The 26939-nt window shown below is 49.8% G+C and overlaps 2 protein-coding genes across 3 annotated transcripts; both read right to left on the bottom strand.

Annotated features, from left to right (window-relative positions):
• Window positions 1-1773: 1773 nt before the first annotated feature.
• LOC139754805 (uncharacterized) lies at window positions 1774-26939 on the bottom strand. 2 transcript variants are annotated; one of them, XM_071672638.1, is made up of 3 exons: window positions 26730-26939; window positions 3203-4766; window positions 1774-3097 (listed from the first exon to the last, which is right to left on the bottom strand). In XM_071672638.1, the coding sequence occupies exons 1-3, from the start codon at window positions 26745-26747 to the stop codon at window positions 2865-2867; spliced, it is 1815 nt and encodes a 604-aa protein (XP_071528739.1). In that variant the 5' UTR covers window positions 26748-26939; the 3' UTR covers window positions 1774-2864. The 2 variants fall into 2 exon arrangements, with proteins under 2 accessions (XP_071528739.1, XP_071528738.1); XM_071672637.1 differs by having other exon boundaries at window positions 1774-4766.
• On the bottom strand, window positions 20233-24722 carry LOC139754488 (uncharacterized). The gene is made up of 2 exons (XM_071671754.1): window positions 21059-24722; window positions 20233-21018 (listed from the first exon to the last, which is right to left on the bottom strand). Exon 1 carries the CDS (start codon window positions 24564-24566, stop codon window positions 23601-23603), a length of 966 nt encoding a protein of 321 aa, XP_071527855.1. The 5' UTR covers window positions 24567-24722; the 3' UTR covers window positions 20233-21018; window positions 21059-23600.

Raw genomic sequence — 26939 nt, 5'->3', positions numbered from 1 at the left:
GTAATCAGATCACATTACATAATTATGTGCTTCTGTTACATTATGTGATGCATTGACTCATGTTCATTTGTAGTGTCATAAGGTTTGTGATTCTTCTTATCACTTGTTGTGATACCTTACCATAGTGCGTGAGTCCCGTCGTGTTGTGGAGACGTATGACGTCAGTGTGAGTCATTGTAGGAGGAAGTGGTTGATGTCTTCAGTATGGAAGATGCGTCTTAGTCTTGAAGGAATTTCTGATATGTTGAGTCGATGTTATAATATTGTGGACATGAACAGTATCCACAGCGCAGGCGAGAAAGTGTCACTCTTGTATGTCTCGGGAGCTTAGTTTCAGATTGGTGTATCTCTGGAGGGAAGCTGCTGAGTGGTTGTTGTTCTGAGTGCTTTGTCTTTTGTGGTTTACAACTTTGTTATATTTGATGTTGAAATGGTGGATGACCAGGTGGTTGAAGCGTAGTTTAGTGTGGAGCTGATGAATTGTTGGGAAAAGGATTTATTTTTCCTTAAAACTAGCATCAGTCAGCGTTCCCAGGATATGTAGATTGTTTTGTGTCTTTGTGTTGATGTTTGTGGTGTGGTGGTCTGGTGGTCTGAAGTGTGTGTTGGTCTGGTGGTCTGAAACCTATGTAGGTCTGGTGGTATGAAACTTGCTTAGGTCTGGTAGTCTGAAACCTGTGTAGATCTGGTAGTCTGAAGTGTGTGTTTGTCTGGTGGTCTGAAACCTGTGTAGATCTGGTGGTATGAAACCTGTGTAGGTCTGGTAGTCTGAAACCTGTGTAGATCTGGTGGTCTGAAGTGTGTGTTGGTCTGGTGGTCTGAAACCTGTGTAGGTCTGGTGGTCTGAAACCTATGTAGGTCTGGCGGTCTGAAGCGTGTGTAGAGCTAGTAGTCTGAAACCTGTGTAGGTCTGGTGGTCTGAAGCGTGTGTAGATCTGGTAGTCTGAAACCTGTGTAGATCTGGTGATCTGAAACATGTGTAGGTCTGGTGTGGTGTGAAGCATGTGTAGATCTGGTGGTCTGAAACCTGTGTAGGTCTGGTGGTCTAAAGCATGTGTAGATCTGGTGGTCTGAAACCTGTGTAGGTCTGGTGGTCTAAAGCATGTGTAGATCTGGTGGTCTGAAACCTGTGTAGGTCTGGTGGTCTGAAGTTTGTGTAGATCTGGTGGTGTGAAGCATGTGTAGATCTGATGGTCTGAAACCTGGGTAGGTCTGGTGGTCTAAAACCTGTGTAGGTCTGGTGGTCTGAAGCGTGTGTAGGTCTGGTGGTGTGAAGCATGTGTAGATCTGGTGGTCTGAAACCTGTGTAGGTCTGGTGGTCTGAAGTTTGTGTAGATCTGGTGGTGTGAAGCATGTGTAGATCTGATGGTCTGAAACCTGGGTAGGTCTGGTGGTCTAAAACCTGTGTAGGTCTGGTGGTCTGAAGCGTGTGTAGGTCTGGTGGTGTGAAGCATGTGTAGATCTGGTGGTCTGAAGCATGTGTAGGTCTGGTGTGGTGTGAAACTTGTGTAGATCTGGTGGTCTGAAACCTGTGTAGGTCTGGTGTGGTCTGAAACCTGTGTAGATCTGGTGGTCTGAAATCTGTTTAGGTCTGGTGGTGTGAAGCATGTGTAGATCTGGTGGTCTGAAACCTGTGTAGGTCTGGTGGTCTGAAGCGTGTGTAGATCTGGTGGTCTGAAACCTGTGTAGGTCTGGTGTGGTCTGAGACGGTCATGTTGCATACAGTAATATTCCCACAAAGTTTCATCTTGGGGTCAAAGGAAGAGCGGCAAGAATGATCTATTTCAATTTTTATTTATTAAATTACTGTACAAATAAGCATATGCACACACGCACACATATACATAAACAAAATCAAATAATGATTGTTAATTTTTCTGCCTGCAGAAAGTTGGGATGACTTGAGCAACATTATACGAGTCAATAACAAATGGGAAACGTGTATAAATATTGTAACTGAGGAAGATAAGACAGACTACACCATGACGCCAGCCTTCACACTGGCATCAAGTATATAAACACACAACACAAATTTTCTTTTTGTAGAATTTAAGACCTTACAAATTATTTTACATCTTACATTTTGTTTAAGATCTTACATGTTACTTAATATCTTACATGTTAGTTAGCATCTTAGGTGTTATCTAACATGTTAGTTAACATCTTAGGTGTTATCTAACATGTTAGTTTACACCTTAGGTGTTATCTAACATGTTATTTAACATCTTAGGTGTTATCTAACACGTTAGTTAGCACCTTAGGTGTTATCTAACATGTTAGTTAACACCTTAGGTGTTATCTAACATGTTATCTAACATCTTAGGTGTTATCTAACATGTTACTTACATATTATAACAAGTGTTCTAAATATTCAGCAGGCAGGCAGTATGGACGTACATATCGTTGAGATAATCCTGAGAAGTGTGGAGCTATTCCATGCCGTACGTCTAGCTTGGACAACTAATAATACAATATTGTCTACTGGAACTACGAACCTTAAGTCTACTCGGGATATGTTTAGTACAACACTAAGAGAGCAGCATAGTATATATATACAGAGGAGTCAGTCAGTCAGTCAATAATTAGTTTTACGCCACACTCGACATGATTGCATCTCACACAATACTTCTTCTTTGGTGAGGGCAACGGAGAGGTCAATGCCCTCGACAAGGGAACGTACAAGATGAGGACAGTTGGGTCGCGCGGTGCGTGCCTCCTTGTGTCTGCCGGACAAAAACATTGATTAAAGTGAAGGAATGAGGGACTTTGTTATGCTGTAATATTTCCTGGTGCTAAGAAGTTGTTTTTAGGTGGAAATATAACCATTCAGGAGGGAGGGAGGGAGGAGGTCTGGGCCGGGTGGGTCAGTAGCGCCACACTGGACGCCAGTCGTTGGGGTCACCGTTCCATTGACGGTCGATGGGGCCCAGGATGGGTCTGGCCTCCACCACGACGGGGTGAAGACTGGACGCCGACTCCACCAGGTTGTGCTCTGGGTCGCTGCCGTTGGCCGGGGGTTCAGATACCTCGTCGTCTTCTTCTCCAGACGCCAAGACCAGAACGCCGGCCACATCGCGTCCCTCTATCCCAGGATGGTCTGGCAAAGGTAATTTATCACCGTCAACTTCCACAGGAAGAAATTTGTCCGACTGTTCATCATTAGCTTCCACAACTCCAACGAAACGACCCTGGCGGAACTTACCTAGACCAGAGAGCAGCTCGGCCACCCCAGCCGGCGACCCGTCCTCGCTCTGCAGCCGGTGAACCTTGACGTCAACGGCTTCTTTAGACGGGGATTCGACTTTCGTCTGTGTGATGCGGCTCTCAGAGGTGTACACCGCTTCCAGAGCTTGTCGTGTGTCTCTGTCCAGATAGTCTGAGGCCAGGGCTTCATCTAGGTCAATAACTTGGATTTCTGCGTCGTTCAGTACCCCAGAATCCAACAGATGAGTTCGGACGTCGAGGGGCAGTTCTTCTGGCAGGTCATGCAGGATACCTGGCTGCGCACCGTCCAGTTTTAGAGCACCGATGTCGTCAAGGTTGTCGCCTGGCGAATATTCCACAAAGAACACCTCCACGGGCTCCTCGGGCAGCGCAAACAACTCTGGGTCTATGACGGGTGGAGGTGGTGCCGGTGCCGGCTCTCCGTCTTCGAATACGATCTCGATGATGGGGTCGTCGTAGCCCAGCTCTGCTCCGAAGGTCACCACAGGAGAGCCCCCTGCAGTTAAAAGACTTCCGTGTCCACCGAGGATAGCTGCAGAACCTCCATCGATACTTCGTTTGTTTCCGGCCACGTCACCTTTGCCTGCGCCAGGAGGTAAGACTTGGATGGGTGCTGGGGGCAGCGTAGACCCAACAGTAGCAGAGTGGGAATCTAAAGGAAGATCATAAAGAGGAGGGAGTGGTGCCAGAGGACCAGTCGGCTCGACAGGAGCCGCGGGCACGACAGGACCCACTGGGATAGGCTGTGAGGGTTCGAAACCATCGAGGTAGGAGGAGGATGAGGAGCCATGGGCAGCCATAGGTGGAGGGAAGGAAGGCGGTGCACGGTAGTCGTTGCTCAGGTCTGGGACAGCCGGTCCCACTGGGACAACTGGGACACTGTAGCTGTCTTCTACCACGGGAACCACCGGGGGTGCACTGGGCACTGCAGGTGCTATGTGTGCGTCAATAGGCTGTGTCGGCGGGACGTGCGTGCCAGCAGCCGTCGGTGGGCCGTATATATCAAGAGGAGGCGGAGGCACGTCGTAAGTGTCAGCAGGTGGAGGTGGAGGCGCGCCGTAGTTACCTGCCGGGGGAGGTGGAGGGTGGTAGGATCCTCCGGCGTGCAGGACGTCAGAATCCTTGATGGGACCGAAGCCATATGGGATTCCTGCCCCATGACCACCTCCATGTCCTTTGACGTGGCCGCCGCCCCCGTGACCTTTGATGTGGCCGCCACCCCCGTGACCTTTGATGTGGCCGCCGCCCCCATGACCTTTGACGTGACCACCTCCGGAGCCCCCGTAGTGAGGTCTGGGAGGAGGCCCATACGAGGGCTTGGGGTGGAGGACGGGTGGTGGGTAGCGGACCTTGTGGTGGTGTACCACAGGCGGGTGGTACACGGGGCGTGTGTGCACCACAGGAACCTTGATAACGGGTCTCGACTCCGGCTGCTTCTTCCACTTTTTAAAGAAGCCGGTGAACCAGGAACCAATACTTCTTCTGGAGCGGATCGTCTGCTGTGGCTGCGTCGCGGCTACAGAGGCCGCCACCAACAACACCTGTAACATAAGAACATGTCACATTCTGATCACACAACTCTGATGCTCCCTACAGTGAACATGAACCATGTTTTGCTAAGGTTTGAATCACTGGAGGAGTTTTATGGAATCAAATCATGGAGGAAAATGTCCTCACTCATCTCACGTGACACCTGTACACTCATGTACACATCAGTACATTGGACAGATTCGGTCTCATGGTGTTCAGTTTTAGGGGAAATAAAAAAATCATATATTTTTACATACATATGTCTGTAAAGTTACTATACATATGTCTGTAAATTACGATACATAAGTCTGCAAAGTTACCATACGTATTTCTGTAAATTACCATGCATAAGTCTGTGAGGTTACCATACGTATATCTGTAAAGTTACCATACATATTTCTGTAAAGAGAGAGTGGTTAATCAAAGGTTATTCAGTAGAGAGCGGCCAGAACAGGTTGGCAGGAGAAAGCCTCCCCCAACCCACACACTCGCACCAGTTTTTCTGTACGTGTCCAGATGAAATTTTCTGCATTTCATTCTGGCTACCATGGAAAGTTGCAGGGTACGGCGGGGCTCGCGTGGCTAGGGTGCGGTGAAAGGTGGCCCTAGTTAACTATGTGACCACAAGGAAGCCAAGGCAGCACTGCGATCCCACTATAAGGACCAGGTTGGGAGGAGGAGGAGCCCTTGGAAACGAGGTAAAGCGGGGAAGCAATATTTATACCGGGATCAAGAGGGACTCCCTACTACAGCCAGGAGCAGGAAGGGGGGTAACGTGCACCACAGCTAAGTTATCTTCGTGAAGCCGCGAGGAATAGTGCGGACCACAGACAAACTCTGGGGTGTTGGGGGAAGAGAGACTCCGGGTCCTGGTGACCACGGGGTACTGTGGAAAGGAGGATCCCTCGGAGGAAGAGAGGCTGCTCGAAGTTGGAGGAGTCTGGGACCAAGGTCACTGAAGGAAGCAGATATGTACAGCAGGGGTTCAGGGAGAAGACTGGAGGGGACTGAGGATGAAGCAGGGGTTCAGGGAGAAGACTGGAGGGGACTGAGGATGAAGCAGGGGTTCAGGGAGTAATGGAGAGGATTAATGTTGATTCAGATCTGGCGTCAGCTGAGTGACCGGTGGTCCGGCACTCCAGGGGTCACTGTCAGTCCAGAGGTCAAGACCTATCGAGGAGGAGGCGTCACCCCAGCTGACAGGTCAGGCGGCCAAGGCCACCAGAGGTCAAGCGGCACAAGTCTCAGTAGGTCAATCAATGACTGAACGTAATCGACCTGTGATGATGGGAGGGAGCCAGGGAAGAGGCGGGTTGATGACGGAAGCCAGGGAAGGAAACACATGTCCTTTGATACGTATGTAAATTAAAGGAGAATATTGACAGTTTAGTGAAGATGTCTACAGTACAACACATGTACAACATAGTGAAGATGTCGACAGTACAACACATGTACAACATAGTGAAGATGTAAACAGTACAACACGAGTACAACTTAGTGAAGATATAGACTACACCATCCGTACAACATCTGAAAGTTATAAATAGGTAAAACACTGTACAGGAAAGTAGGACGAAGGAGCAGAGAAAGTTTGGAAAAGAGATAAGAAGTGTACGATGGTAATCATGTTGTAGAACCATTACACAAAGTTATCAATAATGAAAGATTGATAACCAGAGTGGAGGAGTCTGGTCAGGTGGAAGCAGAGGAATACGCGTGGAAGATAACTTCAAGAATGTAAACAGATAAAAGATAAATTGGAAGACTTTTCGAGAGAGGAAGGAAAGTTATAACATTGTATGAGAGTTGATGGGAAGGTTGTCATGCAGTGTTCAGAAACATCTGACGGGCGAATTGAGCTGTTACTGAGACACACAACCATTGTAAGGAGGACGAGACACACAACCATTGTAAGGAGGACCATTACTAAGGAAGTGGGGGAGACTAACCCCCATATGATGCTAGTGTACATGGCTGGTGTGTGTGTGTGTGTGTGTGGTGGGGGAGGTCTAGTCGCTACAATGAGTCTCGGTACACCAGCGGTCACTGATCACTGGCAAAGTTATCCACAAGTGAGGAAGGCGGACGAGTCAGAGGTAAGAATCAACGTACAGGAAATCGTTTAAATTTTCAGGCCTAGGTTGTGTGACCCTGTGGTTGGAGCGACTGACTGTACAAGGGACACAGAAGACATGACATAAGTCACAAGCACAATATGTTGGACATGGTGTCGTGCAGGTGTCGTGCACGCCTCTCAGTGTCAACCCGCTTCCTCAGAGCGAGAGCAACACATAGTGTACACAATGTGTGATCAATACAGACAATGTACAAACGTTTTAGAAGATGAATTATAACAGCTGGCTCAAGAGACGTGGCCCACGAGTGTCAGACGCCCTTGATGGACAGTACAAATACTTTGTATGTGTGTGTGTGGTGTCATGCTGGGGGAGGATGGCCCGGCCCAGTTAAGGTAGCCAGAGTAACGTATGTGCCAGAAAGCATCTCGTGTTGAGTGATACAGTGTCTACCTGACACAGAAAGTAAGACACGACCTGATATACTGGTAATGATGGGGCGTTTACGATGAATGTAATACAAGTAAGAATAACCTTCCTAATTGTTTTAATAATAAACAAACTTCCATAAACATATAATAAATTGTATCAAATGTTCCATGTAGATAATGAAGGAATTATACTGGTGGTGTAATATGTAACGAGACACACCTATTACCCGGATGAAAAGGTTGTAAATTGTTGAACAACACAGTGAAGAACACCTGGGTCTGGTTGAGGGAGGACGGAAAGTATCTGACAAACACTGGTCAGAGCGGCTGACACTGGTCAGAGCGGCTGACACCCGTCACTACGGCTGACACTGGTCACTACGGCTGACACCCGTCACTACGGCTGACACTGGTCACTACGGCTGACACTGGTCACAGTGGAATGTGAGCAGTCCGTTCTCGTATCTAAATGTGAGGTTCACTAGGGAAGAAATTTGTAAGTCACTTCTGCACTGTGGATATTGAGGCGTTGGTGGGTTGGTGGAGGAAGGCAGGCATGTGAGGGTCGCTCACCAGAGCATCGAAGACGACGCAGACAACACACACACACACACACACACACACACACACCACACACACATGACCAAAGAACTGTGCAGCAGAAGACACATCTCACGTCTCACAAGATTATGATGGTTATGGTAGTGGCTGGGGTGGTGGTGGTGTGTGGTAGTGGCTGGGGTGGTGGTAGTGTGTGGTAGTGGCTGGGGTGGTGGTGGTGTGTGGTAGTGGCTGGGGTGGTGGTGGTGTGTGGTAGTGGCTGGGGTGGTGGTAGTGTGTGGTAGTGGCTGGGGTGGTGGTAGTGTGTGGTAGTGGCTGGGGTGGTGGTAGTGTGTGGTAGTGGCTGGGGTGGTGGTGGTGTGTGGTAGTGGCTGGGGTGGTGGTGGTGTGTGGTAGTGGCTGGGGTGGTGGTGGTGGTGTGTGGTAGTGGCTGGGGTGGTGGTGGTGTGTGGTAGTGGCTGGGGTGGTGGTGGTGTGTGGTAGTGGCTGGGGTGGTGGTGGTGTGTGGTAGTGGCTGGGGTGGTGGTGGTGTGTGGTAGTGGCTGGGGTGGTGGTGGTGTGTGGTAGTGGCTGGGGTGGTGGTGGTGGTGTGTGGTAGTGGCTGGGGTGGTGGTGGTGTGTGGTAGTGGCTGGGGTGGTGGTGGTGTGTGGTAGTGGCTGGGGTGGTGGTGGTGTGTGGTAGTGGCTGGGGTGGTGGTGGTGTGTGGTAGTGTAACATAACAATAATGTTTGTGTTGTGACACATGGTATGTTCATCATCAGAATAATGATAATAATCACTCACACGTTATATGGTGCCTTAACTTATAGCATTAGTTGATATTTGTTACAATGGTTCGCTTGTAGTAACGACTGTCACCATCCTTAACGATGGTTCACATGGGTAACGACCGTCACCATCCTTAACAACACCCTGGCCCAGCCACCTGGGTCTGTACCCACGAATAATAATACAACCACAACTTGTGACCCACTGAAGCACGTCAAGCACAACACAACCTTGTACTGACCAAGTGTTGGCACGTCTGCATGACCAAGTGTTGGCACGTCTGCATGACCAAGTGTTGGCACGTCTGCATGACCAAGTGTTGGCACGTCTGCATGACCAAGTGTTGGCACGTCTGCATGACCAAGTGTTGGCACGTCTGCATGACCAAGTGTTGGCACGTCTGCATGACCAAGTGTTGGCACGTCTGCATGACCAAGTGTTGGCACGTCTGCATGACCAAGTGTTGGCACGTCTGCATGACCAAGTGTTGGCACGTCTGCATGACCAAGTGTTGGCACGCCTGCATGACCAAGTGTTGGCACGTCTGCATGACCAAGTGTTGGCACGTCTGCATGACCAAGTGTTGGCACGTCTGCATGACCAAGTGTTGGCACGTCTGCATGACCAAGTGTTGGCACGTCTGCATGACCAAGTGTTGGCACGTCTGCATGACCAAGTGTTGGCACGTCTGCATGACCAAGTGTTGGCACGTCTGCATGACCAAGTGTTGGCACGTCTGCATGACCAAGTGTTGGCACGTCTGCATGACCAAGTGTTGGCACGTCTGCATGACCAAGTGTTGGCACGTCTGCATGACCAAGTGTTGGCACGTCTGCATGACCAAGTGTTGGCACGTCTGCATGACCAAGTGTTGGCACGTCTGCATGACCAAGTGTTGGCACGTCTGCATGACCAAGTGTTGGCACGCCTGCATGACCAAGTGCTGGCATGCCTGCATGACCAATATTAACCATAGATCACAAGTGTGAACAAGATTATTCCTGCTTGTGTTGACTAGAAGTGACGCCTGAAAGCGTGACGTCATCACCAGCGGGTCTTCACTTTTCAATAGTGTTTTCTCATTTCCGGCTCCTCCTACAACTTAGACGAGATTATAACGACAAAACCGATGTGAATCACCACAACACAGCAGTGAGGAGAACGGCAAATGTGGCGAAAGACGACGCTGGGATATGAAGGCAGGAGATATGAAGGCTGGGAGACACGAACGCTAGGAGATATGAAGGCTAGGAGATATGGAGGCTGGGAGATGTGGAAGCTGGGAGATATGAAGGCTGGGAGACATGGAGGCTGGTGGTAAAGAAAGCGTGATGGATGTAAGGTTGTGTGGCCGGGCAAGGAGATGGCAACATTGTGGTCTGGTGTTAGACATCACATAATGATCTCATGGAAACAAACAAATGTGAGTCAGTGATACAAACGGTCAAATATCACGTACATGGTAGGTCGGATCTCACTTTGTTGTGTCTTGCAAAAGTTGTAGTTCATATATTTCTGTTACGTGTGGAGGTTATGATCATTTAACTTGTGCATAACTGGACCCATCACACACACACACACACACACACAACACACACATACGTGTCATAACACACCATTATTGGTACTATCTTGTTAGTTCTGCCTCACATGTCACCTCATCACAACATGGCTGCCCATCAAGACATGAACGTAAATAAACGGATCTTAGAGAGAGAGAAAGAGAGACCTAGAGCGGAGGGAGGGACTGGTGGCGGGGTGAGGAGCTGTCTGAGGCGGGTAGGCCAGGCAAGATGCAACCAACCACTTACTTTCACAATCCAGACCCAGTAATGAGGGCATCATACTTCCCGTTCTCTTCCGTAACTAACAAACCTCATCATTGTACGTTAGCCGGTAGGCTTCCCCAGTGTGGCGCATACACCCAGGTACCCAGACCCCCGGGCAAGGCTCAGGTAACGTGCGGCAGAAGCTGAGTTACTTGTTAACACGTTTCCTGGGTACGTTTCTCCTGGGCAGCCGCTCCTACCTGCCTGCGTACCACTGTGCTGCCAGACGTGTATTCACCTGGCAGTGATGGCGCAGGTGCACGGCTATGTCATACTGACTGCAAGAAAACATTCTAAATTTCTGGCAGTAGTTCAGTTTCTTTAATGATAATAACAGTTGTGTGTGAGATGCACAACCATGACATGTTTGATCCTTGGTAAAGGTGGAGCCGGCCACACGACGCTGGGTTATAACTGTGTTGTATCTTGATGACTGACACACTCGTCCTTGTGTCCCATGTTACTACCAGACTATGAACATATCTGCAGGATGAATGGTATATCATCCTCCACTGCAGTGGTGCAGGATCAGACACTTTACTGCAGTAATGATGGTCATTATGACATGTGAGGCAGGCATCTCCTCTGGCTCTGGTTCTGCTCGATATATTAAGGCACCTCCTAACCACTCGGCTTCCTGTCCCTCACACCGCACGTTGTCCCTCACACCGCACGTTGTCCCTCACATAACACGTTGTCCCTCACACCACACGTTGTCCCTCACACCACACGTTGTCCCCCTCACATAACACGTTGTCCCTCACACCACACGTTGTCCCTCACACCGCACGTTGTCCCTCACACCACCGTTGTCCTTCACACCACACGTTGTCCCCCACACCACACGTTGTCCCTCACCACCTTGTCCTTCACACCACACGTTGTCCCCCACACCACACGTTGTCCCCCACACCACACGTTGTCCCTCGCACCAGCAGAGGCGGGCGTGCAGGAGGAGCTGGGGAGTGCATGATGGTCAGTGTCAGCAATGTGGAAGGGAACCTACCGTCACTTGACCTGCAGGATGAATGACGTTTACTTCATGCTTTCCAACTGTAATGACCACGATGGTAGTATGAACTAGTGTGTTGATAATGACCACGATGGCAGTATGAACTAGTGTGTTGATAATGACCACGATGGCAGTATGAACTAGTGTGTTGATAATGACCACGATGGGTAGTATGAACTAGTGTGTTGACAGTGACGATATATTGGGCGTCACCTGTTAGTGCATCATGATGGCCGCCAGCTGGCCGGAATGACACACACACACACACACACACACACATACTACTGCCCACCCGCCCTCACACGTGCTGTAGAGTCTGGCACATGCACTGTACATACCTGCTATCCTGTACATACAGTGTACATACGTGCTATCCTGTACATACAGTGTACATACGTGCTATCCTGTACATACAGTGTACATACTTGCAATCCTGTACATTGTGTACATGCCTGCTATCCTGTACATACAGTATACATACCTGCTATCCTGTAAATAGTGTACATACTTGCAATCCTGTACATTGTGAACATACCTGCTATCCTGTATATACAGTGTGCATACCTGCTATCCTGTACAAACAGTGTACTTACTTGCTATCATGTACATACAGTGTACATACCTGCTATCCTGTATATACAGTGCACATACCTGCTATCCTGTACATAGTGTACATATCTGCCATCCTGTACATAGTGTACGTACCTGTTATCCTGTACATAGTGCACATACCTGCTATCCTGTACACACAGTATACATACCTGCTATCCTGTACATAGTGCACATACCTGCTATCCTGTACATAGTGCACATACCTGCTATCCTGTACATACAGTATACATACGTGCTATCCTGTACATAGTGCACATACCTGCTATCCTGTACATACAGTATACATACGCGCTATCCTGTACATACAGTGTACATACGTGCTATCCTGTACATACAGTGTACATACCTGCTATCCTGTACATACAGTGTACATACCTGCTATTCTTTCTTACTTATTATAGTCATGTCTTGTCTGTCTGTCCGTAGTTCTCGGTAGCTAGTCATGTGTGACAACATGGGGAGAAAGTCCACAGTGATGGGGAGGTGTTTTATCCAAGGTTTATAAATAGAAGCGAAAACGGCGTGTGTGAGGTGGCGGATCTGAGCATCTGCTTTCTCCTTGTCCGTGCCCGGTGCCCTCCACCCCCCCTCCTCCTCCTCCCCCGCGTGTGTGTGTGTGTGTGTGTGTGTGTGTGTGTGTGTCGTAGCTGCCAGGCGCTTGTATGCAGGACATCAGGAACTGATATGTAAATCACCATCGTCACGGAGAGTGTGTGGTGCTGAGGGGCTGTCGTAGGCTCCTGTTACTGCACTCAACCCAACCCGCCATGCGTCTTACCCAACCCGCCATGCGTCTTGCCCCACCCGCCATGCGTCTTAACCCACCCGCTATGCGTCTTACCCCACCCGCCATGCGTCTTACCCCACCCGCTATGCGTGTTTCCTTCATGAATTTCTGGTACGATGATCATGATTTTCACTCATGTTTACGGGCAGCCTCGATCTCAGCGAGGCTTTCCCTGGCGGCTGCCCCGGGCTGGCTTTCACTGGGGCGCGCCTGCCGCCGCTGCTCGCCCTTCAGGGAAAGTAAATGAGTTAGGCTGGTGGGTCACCCGCAAACCCTCCTCTCTACATTCCTGTGGCCAGAAATATTTCTGAGGCCTGTACACAACCCTCACGCTGTACACAACCCTCACGCTGTACACAACCCTCACGTTGTACACAACCCTCACGCTGTACACAACCCTCACGCTGTACACAACCCTCACGTTGTACAATCTCACGTGACAACCTCACGTGTACACAACCTCACGCTGTACAACACACCCTCACGTTGTACACAACCTCTCACCGCTGTACACAACCCTCACGCTGTACATAACCCTCACATTGTGGACATAGATTGGTGTACCGTGGACGGTGTGAACTGATAACAACCGTAACTGGTGGATGACGATAATGATGAACAGTTTTGAATGATGATAAAACAGGGCAGTCAGTGGGCAGAGCACGAAGGTAAGCCAGGGACTTGTCAGGTAAGATGTAATGAAGCGTTATGATAATACAGGATGGAGGATGAACGAGATAAACTGAGTTATGAAACTGTGAATGTCGACAGCAAACAGTTAGATATGTGATAACAGAGGAAGTTCAAGAGTTGAGGCCCAACGAGGGTAGAACCCCCACCCCCTCCCCGTGGACTGAACAAGTGTATGTGATTACGTACACATATATACTGTACTGTTTTGTGAACTTGTGTTTGTTATGATAAATATATGTTGTCGTCAGACTAACTGTTGTTTCCTGCCTGCCCACCTAACCTATACTCGCCACACATGGTCATATACCTGTGATATGTGACCCAGGCCAGACCAGCCACGGGTGAGGTCAGTAGAGATGTTGGTTGAGGACACCATACGTGCTGTGGACATGGTCAAACCATCTACCACGACCAGGGGTCTCCTTACTGTGGGTCTTGTAAGAGGTCACAGTTTGTCTGTTACAGGTAGAGAGGTTTACACTGGTGTTTCCCCGTCTCTTCACCTTGGACTACAAATATCTTTTTCTGGATCACATGAAGATTCACACACCCAGTAACTCTCATTTCTAAGCCAGACTAGATTAAGATTGATATCATTATATTTGGTGAGGATAAAGCTAACCTAACCTTACACACACACACACACACACACACACACACACACACACACACACACACACACACAAACACACACACACACCAGGTAACTTAGTACGCATTTAGCGACCAGCCCAGAAGATAGGAAGAAGAGCTGGGATTGGCTGTGGGCCGACTGGCGCACCCAGGAATCGAATTCCTGGTGAGCGGCGCCACTACCCACAACACCACGGAAGCCGGAACCGAGTTCAATTGGGTGAAGTATAGTGATGGCATCAGATGCAGTTCACGAGAAACAATAACCATAATGATAAGTGAATTATTTCGAGTGACGGTGGCCATCAACTTGTCCCACCCCTCTGACTGGCTGCAACTTGGACTGGAACATGTGATCCACTAGACATACCTTATATATATATATATATATATATATATATATATATATATATATATATATATTATATATATATATATATTACGAGAGCAATAAGAATATGATGTTATTTCTCTAATGTGTACCAGCAGGTCTTGACTGCCCGTATGTGGAACGTATCATTGTGAGGTTCAGACATATGTGGTTGGCGTCTCAGTAAAGCACTTGGCACGTCGGGCTGTCCTCAGGCAGGCCGGAATGATACGTCGGCAGCTTTCGTGTCTGCTGCTGACAATGGCCAGGTGATTACTACCTAGGTGGCGCGCCAATACATACGAAGACAAGCTTGTCATGATGACCCAGCAGTCGATGTTTCCCACACAAGCCATAATCCGGATGTAAGCCAACAATGACGAATTTCTGCCATCACTCAAATTTTGGATGACTTTTTGTGTGTGTCCACCCACACGTGGGTGCTAGTGTTATCATGAGCCTCGGGAGGGTGGTGTGAGGGAAGAGTCGTGTGAGGGAGGGTGGTGGAGGGAAGAGCCGTTGAGGGAGGGTGGTGTGAGGGAAGAGCGGTGAGGAGGTAAGTCTATCACACCAGCCTACAACCACAGTTACCTTGTTTGCTGGTCGGGCCGAGTCACCTTCTGCCTCAATATTAAGACCAGTAATGTGATAACTTTACGTCACGTAGTTTTTCGTGTTATTTTGTTTATGTATTCAGAAACATAGTTAAGACATGTTGAGTGAGTTACTACTAACCTGCTGGTACGTTTGTCTGTGTTGCAACTGGTCGCCTCACCTGTTCGTTCAATAGGAGATCTCCGCTGCATGAAGCATGAAATAACAAGTATGGTCATGCTTCATCAGACTAATGTTGTCATGTGTCATGTGTGAGTGAGTAGGTCACTGCAGAAATATTAGATATCAAGATTTGAACTGGTCATGGCCGGCCTCTACCAGCAGACAGTCATCCACGGGTAATCTCAAATCATCAGACGCCGTCAGGTGCCCACCTGGACGACCTGTACAGAGGTACAACAGCTCACAGATAAAGGATCCCTTTGTCTGACCCTTTGTAAGCAACACCATTATTCTAGCCACAACTTCACCAGTGCTAACCCTACTTTTTCCAATGTGGGCAGAGTGCCACCGAGTGTGGGTCGAGACGATGATATATTGTTGCTCCTGGTGTGGCAGGAACCTACTTGGCTGCTCCCTGGCCTTCCCTGACAGACGATTGTGCTAATCTGAGGAAAAGGATCTTGTGAAGCGCTAAAGGCGCCAGGTAATCATACCGTCAAATTAAGGTCTTCAGCCCTGCAGGCATCGTGGCTCACGGCCCCGTCAATGAAGAATTTGAAAGTTTGGTTTAATTTTCGTGGATGATTATTCATAATTCATTGTTTTATGATGATCATGTTATAGGAATATAACAACACCACTACAGTTGCTGTAATGGTTCACACTGTAGCAAAGGCCAGAGCTGTGTGGGGAGAAGTCTCTCCCGGGCGGGCGGCCACACACACACACACGTCCTCCTCCCTCCCGGCCGTCATGGCAGGTTCGGCTACACGTCAGCTGACCATTGTCTGATGTTACTTTCATTTTGTATGGGATTTTTTCTACCGTCTATTTCACCAGCGGGAGGCGAGAGTGAAGGGCGAGGCGCACTGGTCCAGGTGTGTCCACATCTATGGCTCTCGGTCCACTGCCTATCAGGGAATGTGGGTGTCCACCCCTCTCATGCCTTGCAAGTATAGCGCTTCATGTAAGGTCACATCGGCCGCTTCGTTCAGTACCCTGAATATCTTCCGTTCGTGTTGGTGAGGGAGGCTACTGCTGCCTCGTCACCATGAGTTATAGCCGGCGGGGTAGTGAGAAAGTTGTGCAGGTCAACTGTGTCTGATGGTCTCCATGCTCCTCATGTGTGCACGTACAGAGGTAGCCGCCGGTGTGAGGTTGGGCAGGACACGCACGGAGAGATCAATGAAGTAATCATATAAACTTATCACGTATTAGGAGACAATGGTTCCGTTGTATCACTTAACCAATCAGTAGTCATCTTTTCTAACCAGTGGACTCATTACCTGATCACTTGCAGCTGCTCTGATGGGCGGGAGACAGGTGACAGCGGTTCACACGCACGAAAGTAGTAGGAAAAACAGGCAACCCTCTCTCGTGTGAACGTAATAAGTGTGGGTAATGAGGTCGAGTTCAGAAGATCAGGTGAAATGGTTCACACAGCCAAGGTCGCCCCGGGCTGCCTGCACACACGAGGGATGTGGTGGTGCCAAGTTGGGTGGTGGATGCCGTGATGGTGGTGGTGGTGATGACACGACTTGTTCCTACCATCATTATCATGGTCAACACTTCAATCATTATTATCATTATCGTGTGCACGGTTGTGTCAAGGGGAGTGGAAGGTCAGGATGGTCACAACTGGTGCACTAGGAACTACGTACTGTGACTGACTGTTACGTGTTAGTGACTGTCATTTCCTGATGTCTGTCTTTTTGTCATGGTGTGTTACCTCAGGGCCACATGAGGCGTCTGGGGGCGTTACACTCGTACATAAAGCGTAGCGTAACGTGAAGACTGTACTACTGAGGGAGAAGGTGGTTCATGGTGGATCACAAGTAACGTTAGGGTGCACATGACAGACTGAGGGAGGCAGGGAGGGAGGCGCGTGAGTCCTGGCTGCAACAACACAGCTCAGCCACCAGCCTCCTGCACCACTACAGAGAGACAACATCACGTCACAAACAGCATCTCTGGCTGTCGCTAAGGATCATCATGAAGATCTGAGGTGACTCCTCTGGTTACTGTACGGGAGAGTTTCAGGGTGTACAGCTGGTGGCTGTGTGGCTTAGGGTGTACAGGTGGTGGCTGTGTAGCTCAGTGTGTACAGGTGGTGGCCTGGACACACACACTTCCGCAGTAAAGTGATGCTCTCGCTCAGGTTAGTCGGGAAGATACAAACTGTACTGATAAAGGCAAGGATGACGGTGACAGCATGGGAAGTGGTCGTCATGATCACTAATACCAAGAACACTTGACTTATGATGATGATGATGATGATGATGATGATATGATGATGATGATGATGATGATGATGATAGATATGAATGATGAGTGTGATGATGATGTGATGTGATGTGTGATGATGATGTGTGATTGGATGATAGATGAGAGATGTAGTGATGAGATGTGTATGATAAGGAAGGATGAGTGTGATACGAGGAAGTGGTTATGATATAAGATTGTGATGATGTGTGTGATGTGATGTAATAGTATGATGGTGTGTGTGTGGTGTGTGTGTGAGTGTGTGTGTTTGTGTAGGTGAGGTTGCCTCGTGTGCTGCATCGCCTGGCTCACACGTGGCTGGCTGGAACGTACTAGTCATATGTTATTTCCTCCACCTGGCCACTCCCCTTCCATTCCCCCCCCCCCCCCCTCTCTCTCTCTCTCTCTCTCTCTCTCTCTCTCTCTCTCTCTCCTCTCTCTCTTACGTTTGTTCATCTTCACTGACTCAGTTCTCGTGCTGAGTGTGGCGCAGGTCACTGCTGGTAGTGGCAGTGATCACTGCGCAACATCATAATGACTCCGCCAACAGTGAGGTGATCATGCAGGTTCTGGTGTTTGTTATGCTCGTAGGTCAGGACGAGTCACCACTGCTACTGTGCCACACATACGACCACATCAGACCAGACCAGACCAGACCAGACCAGACCACACCAGACCACACCAGACCAGACGTATGGAGACGCTCACTGCGTCCACACCAGGGAGGCAGACGATACAGCTGAGACTGTGTGTGTGTGTGTGTGTGTGTGTGTGTGTGTGTGTGTGTGTGTGTGTGTGTGTGTGTGTGTGTGTGTGGGTGACGACCAGTTGTGGTGATGCCAGACCCCACCTCACCACCTGTGTTCTAAAGACTGTATCTATCCCTTGACCTTATATAGTCGACTGCACACCAGGCATGATGACCTGCACACCAGGCATGATGACCTGCACTCCAGGCATGATGACCTGACAAGCATAGACTGACTCCACTGACTGACCTTGCACATCGGATGATGACCTGCCACAGGCATGATGACCTGTCACTCCAGCATAGATCCCACACCACATGATACCTGCACACCACATATACCTCACTCCAGGCATATGACCTCCACCACCACATACCACCCACCACTGTCCTCGTACCTTTAGGCACAACATGTGGTTGTATGGTGTCAATCTGCCTCATGGTTATACTATGTACTATCTAGTACTGTACACAACACTGTACCAGTTCCACAGCTACTGACACAAGTACCACACACAGTTCCACAGCTGTGCTGTACCTTAGGTACAACTGTGGTTGTTTGTGTCAGAGTTACTAACTACATGGCTACACTGTACATTATCCTGCAGGGTACTGTACACAGAGTACACTGTACCAGTGTTCCACAGCTGTGTACTGTACACAGAGTACACTGTACCAGTGTTCCACAGCTGTGTACTGTACACAGAGTACACTGTACCAGTGTTCCACAGCTGTGTACTGTACACAGAATACACTGTACCAGTGTTCCACAGCTGTGAACTGTACACAGAGTACATTGTACCAGTGTTCCACAGCTGTGTACTGTACACAGAGTACATTGTACCAGTGTTCCACAGCTGTGTACTGTACACAGAGTACATTGTACCAGTGTTCCACAGCTGTGTACTGTACACAGAGTACATTGTACCAGTGTTCCACAGCTGTGTACTGTACACAGAGTACACTGTACCAGTGTTCCACAGCTGTGTACTGTACACAGAGTACATTGTACCAGTGTTCCACAGCTGTGTACTGTACACAGAGTACATTGTACCAGTGTTCCACAGCTGTGTACTGTACACAGAGTACATTGTACCAGTGTTCCACAGCATGTACTGTACACAGAAGTAACTGACAAGTGTTCCACACTTTTGTACGTACACAATACACTGTACCAGTGTTCCACAGCTGTGTACTGTCACAGAGTACATTGTACAGTGTTCCACAGCTGTGACGTACAAGAGTACATTGTACCAGTGTTCACAGCTGTGTATGTACACAGAGTACATGTACAGTGTTCCACAGCTGTACTTACGGGTACATTGTACAGTGTTCAAGACAGAAGTTCTCACTGAAGTGATGAAATGGAATTTGTCACGAACATACACGAGCCTTATAGCGGGAGCAGAGATGATGGCAGAGCCTTATAGCGGGAGCAGAGATGATGGCAGAGCCTTATAGCGGGAGCAGGGATGATGGCAGAGCCTTATAGCGGGAGCAGAGATGATGGCAGAGCCTTATAGCGGAGCAGAGATGATGGCAGAGCCTTATAGCGGGAGCAGAGATGATGGCAGAGCCTTATAGCGGGAGCAGAGATGATGGCAGAGCCTTATAGCGGGAGCAGGGATGATGGCAGAGCTTTATAGCAGGAGCAGGGATGATGGCAGAGCCTTATAGCGGGAGCAGAGATGATGGCAGAGCCTTATAGCGAGAGCAGAGATGATGGCAGAGCCTTATAGCGGGAGCAGAGATGATGGCAGAGCCTTATAGCGAGAGCAGAGATCATGGCAGAGCCTTATAGCGGGAGCAGAGATGATGGCAGAGCCTTATAGCGGAGCAGGATGATGGCAGAGCCTTATAGCGGGAGCAGAGATGATGGCAGAGCCTTATAGCGGGAGCAGGGATGATGGCAGAGCCTTATAGCGGGAGCAGAGATGATGGCAGAGCCTTATAGCGGGAGCAGAGATGATGGCAGAGCCTTATAGCGGGAGCAGGGATGATGGCAGAGCCTTATAGCGGGAGCAGAGATGATGTCAGAGCCTTATAGCGAGAGCAGAGATGATGGCAGAGCCTTATAGCGGGAGCAGAGATGATGGCAGAGCCTTATAGCGGGAGCAGGGATGATGGCAGAGCCTTATAGCGGGAGCAGGGATGATGGAAGAGCCTTATAGCGAGAGCAGGGATGATGGCAGAGCCTTATAGCGCGAGCAGGGATGATGGCAGAGCACCTGGTCGAGGTGTGAGGCAGAGTGGAGGAGGGAGAATGTGTCGCCAGCTGGAGGTAAATTGGCTTACATGTTTGTTTTGAACATTCATTTTTGAAGCGACTTGCATTTTCCTCAGCGCTTTCATATCTAACCAAGCGTGAAGGTGAATGGAGAGAGAGAGAGAGAGAGAGAGAGAGAGAGAGAGAGAGAGAGAGAGAGAGAGAGAGAGAGAGAGAGAGAGAGAGAGAGAGAGGAGATATAGCCATCCATGAATGGTAAGATCAGAGAAATCTGCACCACATTAGTGGTTTATATGGCTCGTGATGGGTCAGCTGTTGGCGATGGTGGTGTTGATGTTGGTGATGGTGGTGATGGTGGCGTTGTTGATGTTGGTGATGCTGGTGATGATGTTGATGTTGTTGTTGATGAAGATAATGTTGCTCATCGCTCGGGAGCTTTACTGATACAACCACCAAAAGGAGGCCTGTGGATGGCCTCTCATGGTCTTTCTATTTCGACTCGGCCTGCGGAGATCACCTTATGGTCTGTATCAGGTTGTCCCGGCCTGAGGTAGGCCTCTGATGGTCTGTGCCAGGTGTTGACCAGATACTCTGGTGGTCCTCACAGTGGGTGGGGCCGCCCCATACATCATGAGTACATGTCAACGCTTGGCCATATCTGAACTGGTGTTCAGGAAGGACCGTTTAGAAACAATGGTTCCCGAGTATCATGTTGTGAGGGGCACACATCCGCCCTCCTCTCTCGTGAGTCGGAAAAAAGCTGCGAAGAAAGACACGTGTGTGTGTGTTGTGTGTGTGTGTGTCAGGAGGGGACTCCCCGCCACCGGGCCAGACAGCCAGCCTCCTGCTATTCCCCTCTACGTCGAGAAGGCTCCAGCGTGGTGGCCCTGCCTGCGGTGGTGTGATGGTGTACGGTCCAGTGGTGTGGTGGTGTACGGTCCAGTGGTGTGGTGGTGTACGGTCCAGTGGTGTGGTGGTGTACGGTCCAGTGGTGTGGTGGTGTACGGTCCAGTGGTGTGTGGGGAAGGACAGGACAGGTAGGGTACGGCCACTACAACATTGCCATATTGGAACACGAGAGAAAAGCTCGATTGATGTCTGTTATGAGAGATGCGCCACCACAGGAAGCAATCATCGACAATTGTAGCCGAGCTGTGCAGGTTGTGGCTGGGTGAAGGTGAAGGTGAGGCCACGCGGGGCTCAGCTGAACCACACAGGAAGTGGATTCTTTTTTCTCTCTATAATGAGGACGACCACAACCACCTGCTGGTGAGAGGAACTGCAGCAGGAGCACAGAAGCCCACCCCGCCATCACCGCCTCATGCCAGCAGACACTTGGGTCATGAGGCGAATATGTCCCAGTCCTCCATAACCTTGTCAGCCATGAGTGGGACGAACATCCAGAGTGGCACTGAGGGCTCCTATGGTGATGGTGAGCGGTATGGGGCCCCGCACCAGCAGGTGGTGTGGCCACAACCCGGATCAAACATTGGTCTCGACTGGTCGTAAGAAAGTAGATGGTCGCTTGTGTGAGGCCAGAAGACCTGGAGAGAAAGTGCTGACCTAACCCAGTCTCCGTCAGACCTGGGCTGACCACACTCCTCCATCCGCCGCCCCAGCTCTCACACGCTCCGCCTCGGGCAGGGGCGGCACGACAACGCTCCCACCTCGCCGCCCACCGCAGGAGAGCGGCGGCCACCCACATGACAGGCCCCACCCGCTTAACCGCCAACAATGATGAGTCAAATAGAAATTCAGGTGGTCCACCGAGGGTGGGGTGTGTGCCCATGGTGGGTGGATAGTGCAGGTAGGGTGGGCAGGAGTTGAGACCAGTCTGGACAGGGGTGAGGCAAGGGTGGGCAGGTGGGTGAGATAACCCCCGTGCACCCAGAAGCGTGGGTGGGTGGAGGCAGCGCTGGGCAACGTGGTTGATGCTGACGGTGTGTGTGTGTGTGTGTGTGTGTGTGTGTGTGTGTGTGTGTGTGTGTGTGTGTTACGGGCGGATGTTCTGCTCACACGACACACTGTGTGGATCAAGCGGTAAACCTGCGCCGGTAGGGCGGTAAGATCATGTGTGTGCGTCTTGATCATCCAGGATCGTCATGCGGAGCAAGGTGAAAGTCCCCGCAGAGAGAGAGAGAGAGAGAGAGAGAGAGAGAGAGAGAGAGAGAGAGAGAGAGAGAGAGAGAGAGAGAGAGAGAGAGAGAGGATTAACCTAGCCAGGATGTTGTGTCATGTGTGGTAGCAAGGCTGTGGGTCTGGCTCACTCTGCTGTGGTTGACATCTGATCACCATGTTAATGACTGTAGTTACAGTGATGACGTATAATTCTCCTGTGGTCATCTTATGTTTCAGTCGTTTGGTTGAAGCAGAGGGAACAGTTCAAACGTCTGCCCGGCGAAAATCATTCATCAGAATCTATTACTTTGTCGCTGAGTGTAGAGATGACGGAACTTGCTTCTGCGTGGCACCTTAGCGAAAGCATTAACTCTCTCTCTGTCATAACTAAATGGTTCTGAAATCGTTCGTCCATGAGTAAATGAAGTGAATTTGTGAGACCTTCTGCCAGTGTGGTTTATACAGTTACTCAGGACCCGTGTACACATCGCTAGTAGTCGTGTGGGGTTGTTGGTCACGCACACTGCTAACAACCTTCTCTCCTGTCATCACCCTGTAACACGCTCGTCACACCGTTCGAGATAAAGCAGAAGCTTGGAAAGTAAGAAGATTTCTGAAGCGGACAGGTGGCGGAGCAACACTCTTAGAAAGTTCTCTCTCTTCATCCATCCAAGTTAACACTTGAGCGTCCCCTCACTGCGGTCTCAACACTTGGCGTCCCTGGCTGCGGCCTCAACACTTGAGCGTCCCCTGGCTGCGGCCTCAACACTTGGGTGTCCCCTGGCTGCGGCCTCAACACTTGGGCGTCCCCTGGCTGCGGCCTCAATACTGTCGTGGCGTCATTCGCGGGTCAAACCTTGTTTCTACATGACGTTGATCACACGGCACGACACCAGGATAAGAACGGATTGATAAGACGTGCCACTGTGTACGGTGGCGGGTCAGGACGATGACCTTGTGCATGGTAACAGTGAGGACGATGAATGAATATATAGTGTGGGTGAGGACGATGACTGAGTGTAGGGTATGGTGAGGACGATGACTGAGTGTAGGGTATGAGTGAGGACGATGACTGAGTGTAGGGTATGAATCAGGACGATGACTGAGTGTAGGGTATGAGTGAGGACGATGACTGAGTGTAGGGTATGGGTGAGGACGATGACTGAGTGTAGGGTATGGGGGTATGGGTGAGGACGATGACTGACTGTAGGGTGTGGATGAGGACGATGACTGAGTGTAGGGTATGGGTGAGGACGATGACTGAGTGTAGGGTATGGGTGAGGACGATGACTGAGTGTAGGGTATGGGTGAGGACGATGACTGAGTGTAGGGTGTGGGTGAGGACAGTGACTGAGTGTAGGGTATGGGTGAGGACGAAGACTGAGTGTAGGGTATGGATGAGGACGATGACTGAGTGTAGGGTATGAGTGAGGACGATGACTGAGTGTAGGGTATGGGTGAGGACGATGACTGAGTGTAGGGTATGAATCAGGACGATGACTGAGTGTAGGGTATGGATGAGGACGATGATTGAGTGTAGGGTATGGGTGAGGACGAAGACTGTGTGTATGGTATGGATGAGGACGATGATTGAGTGTAGGGTATGGGTGAGGACGAAGACTGAGTGTAGGGTATGGATGAGGACGATGATTGAATGTAGGGTATGGGTGAGGACGATGATTGTAGGGTGTGGATGAGGACGATGACTTAGTGTAGGGTATGGGTGAGGACGATGACTGAATGTAGGGTATGGGGGTATGGGTGAGGACGATGACTGAGTATAGGGTATGGGGGTATGGGTGAGGACGATGACTGAGTGTAGGGTATGGGTGAGGACGAAGACTGTGTGTAGGGTATGGGGGTATGGGTGAGGACGATGAGTGAGTGCAGGTGGGTGAGGACGGCATAGTAAAAGTGGACCCACTCCCAAACCACACTATCTTTATCCCTGAGGATCATGTGGGGTCACAATACTGCTACAGTCATGTGGGGTCACAATACTGCTACAGTCATGTGGGGTCACAATACTGCTACAGTCATGTGGGATCACAATACTGCTACTGATATGTGGGGGTCACAATACTGCTACAGTCATGTGGGGTCACAATACTGCTACAGTCATGTGGGGTCACAATACTGCTACAGTCATGTGGGGTCACAATACTGCTACAGTCATGTGGGGTCACATTACTGCTACGGTCATGTGGGGTCACAATACTGCTACAGTCATGTGGGGTCATGATATTGCTAGTCATGTGGGGTCACAATACTGCTACAGTCATGTGGGTCATAATACTGCTACAGTCATGTGGGGTCACAATCACTGCTACAGTCATGTGGGGTCACATTACTGCTACAGTCATGTGGGGTCACAATACTGCTACAGTCATGTGGGGTCACAATACTGCTACAGTCATGTGGGGGTCACAATACTGCTAAGTCATGTGGGGTCACAATACTGCTAGTCATGTGGGGTCACAATACTGCTACAGTCATGTGGGGTCACAATACTGCTACAGTCATTTGGGGTCATGATACTGCTACAGTTATGTGGGGTCACAATACTGCTAAAGTCATGTGGGGTCATGATACTGCTAGTCATGTGGGGTCACAGCACTGCTACAGTCATGTGGGGTACATATCTGCTACAGTTATGTGGGGTCACAATACTGCTACAGTCATGTGGGGTCATGATACTGCTAGTCATGTGGGGTCACAATACTGCTACAGTCATGTGGGGTCACAATTCTGCTAGTCATGTGGGGTCACAGTACTGCTACAGTCATGTGGGGTCACAATACTGCTACAGTCATGTGGGGTCACAATACTGCTAGTCATGTGGGGTCACAGTACTGCTACAGTCATGTGGGGTCACAATACTGCTACAGTCATGTGGGGTCACATACTGCTACAGTCATGTGGGGTCACAATACTGCTACAGTCATGTGGGGTCACAATACTGCTACAGTCATGTGGGGTCACAATACTGCTAGTCATGTGGGGTCACAATACTGCTACTGATATGTGGGGTCACAATACTGCTACAGTCATGTGGGGTCACAATACTGCTACAGTCATGTGGGTCACATACTGCTAGTCATGTGGGGTCACAATACTGCTACAGTCATGTGGGTCACAATGCTGCTAGTCATGTGGGGTCACAATACTGCCACAGTCATGTGGGGTCACATTACTGCTAGTCATGTGGGGTCACAATACTGCTACAGTCATGTGGGGTCACAATACTGCTAGTCATGTGGGGTCACAGTACTGCTACAGTCATGTGGAGTCACAATACTGCTACTGTCATGTGGGGTCACAATACTGTTACTGTCATGTGGGTCACAATACTGCTACTCTCATGTGGGGTCACAATACTGCTACTGTCGTGTGGGGTCACAATACTGCTACTGTCGTGTGGGGTCACAATACTGCTACTGTCATGTGGGGTCATAATACTGCTACTGTCGTGTGGGGTCACAATACTGCTACTGTCGTGTGGGGTCACAATACTGCTACTGTCGTGTGGGGTCACAATACTGCTACTGTCGTGTGGGGTCATAATACTGTCACGTGGGACCAACGTCACCTTACCCAAGCCTTTACTGTTATATTTCCTGAAGACTTGCACAGCGTCGGTCGTGGAGGAAGTCAGGTAAGGTGTGAGCGGTCCATATGTGGTGATTTCTGTCATTAGTCAGCTTTTGAACACAACTGTACGCACAAGAGTAAGGCAGAGGGGAACACTGTGGGAGGTCTTGCAATAGTCCTGTAGCGACTATGTGGACGGTGGGTGACAGAACCAGGGAGGGAGTTCAATGCGGCAGTAGGGAGCAGGCTGAGGGGCGGTGGTCAGTCTTGTAGGACAACATATCAGAACACAGGGCAACAACCTCTCAGTGCTGGACAGTCCTCACACGGTCTTCACCTCAACATATCACAAGACATGCAAGACTATTACATGTGAGGATGAGGAACGTTGCCCATCGTCACTACAACATGGAACCTACGGAGTTTCCCGAAATCTATCAAATCTTGTAAACAAAACTGTCGTGTAGACAGACACTCACCAGCACCCATACTTTCATGGCTGGTTCGTTTCTCACTAGTGTCTCTGAGGCCGAGGGGAGTGTGTGTGTGCTCAGTGGCAGCAGGAGCCCGACTACCGCCGGGATGGGTGTCGGACACACAGACCCTCCTGTCGAGTCAACAACTTCCCGAGACCGTGTGTGAAAGCTCGTCCGTCCACTAGCGTCGCCACACTGGGTCTCCGGCCCGCC

The sequence above is a fragment of the Panulirus ornatus genome, chromosome 17 (genome assembly GCF_036320965.1).
Source record: "Panulirus ornatus isolate Po-2019 chromosome 17, ASM3632096v1, whole genome shotgun sequence".
Classification (NCBI taxonomy): domain Eukaryota; kingdom Metazoa; phylum Arthropoda; class Malacostraca; order Decapoda; family Palinuridae; genus Panulirus; species Panulirus ornatus.
Note: the sequence above shows the minus strand (reverse complement) of the source record. Positions and strands in the feature narration are given on the sequence as shown.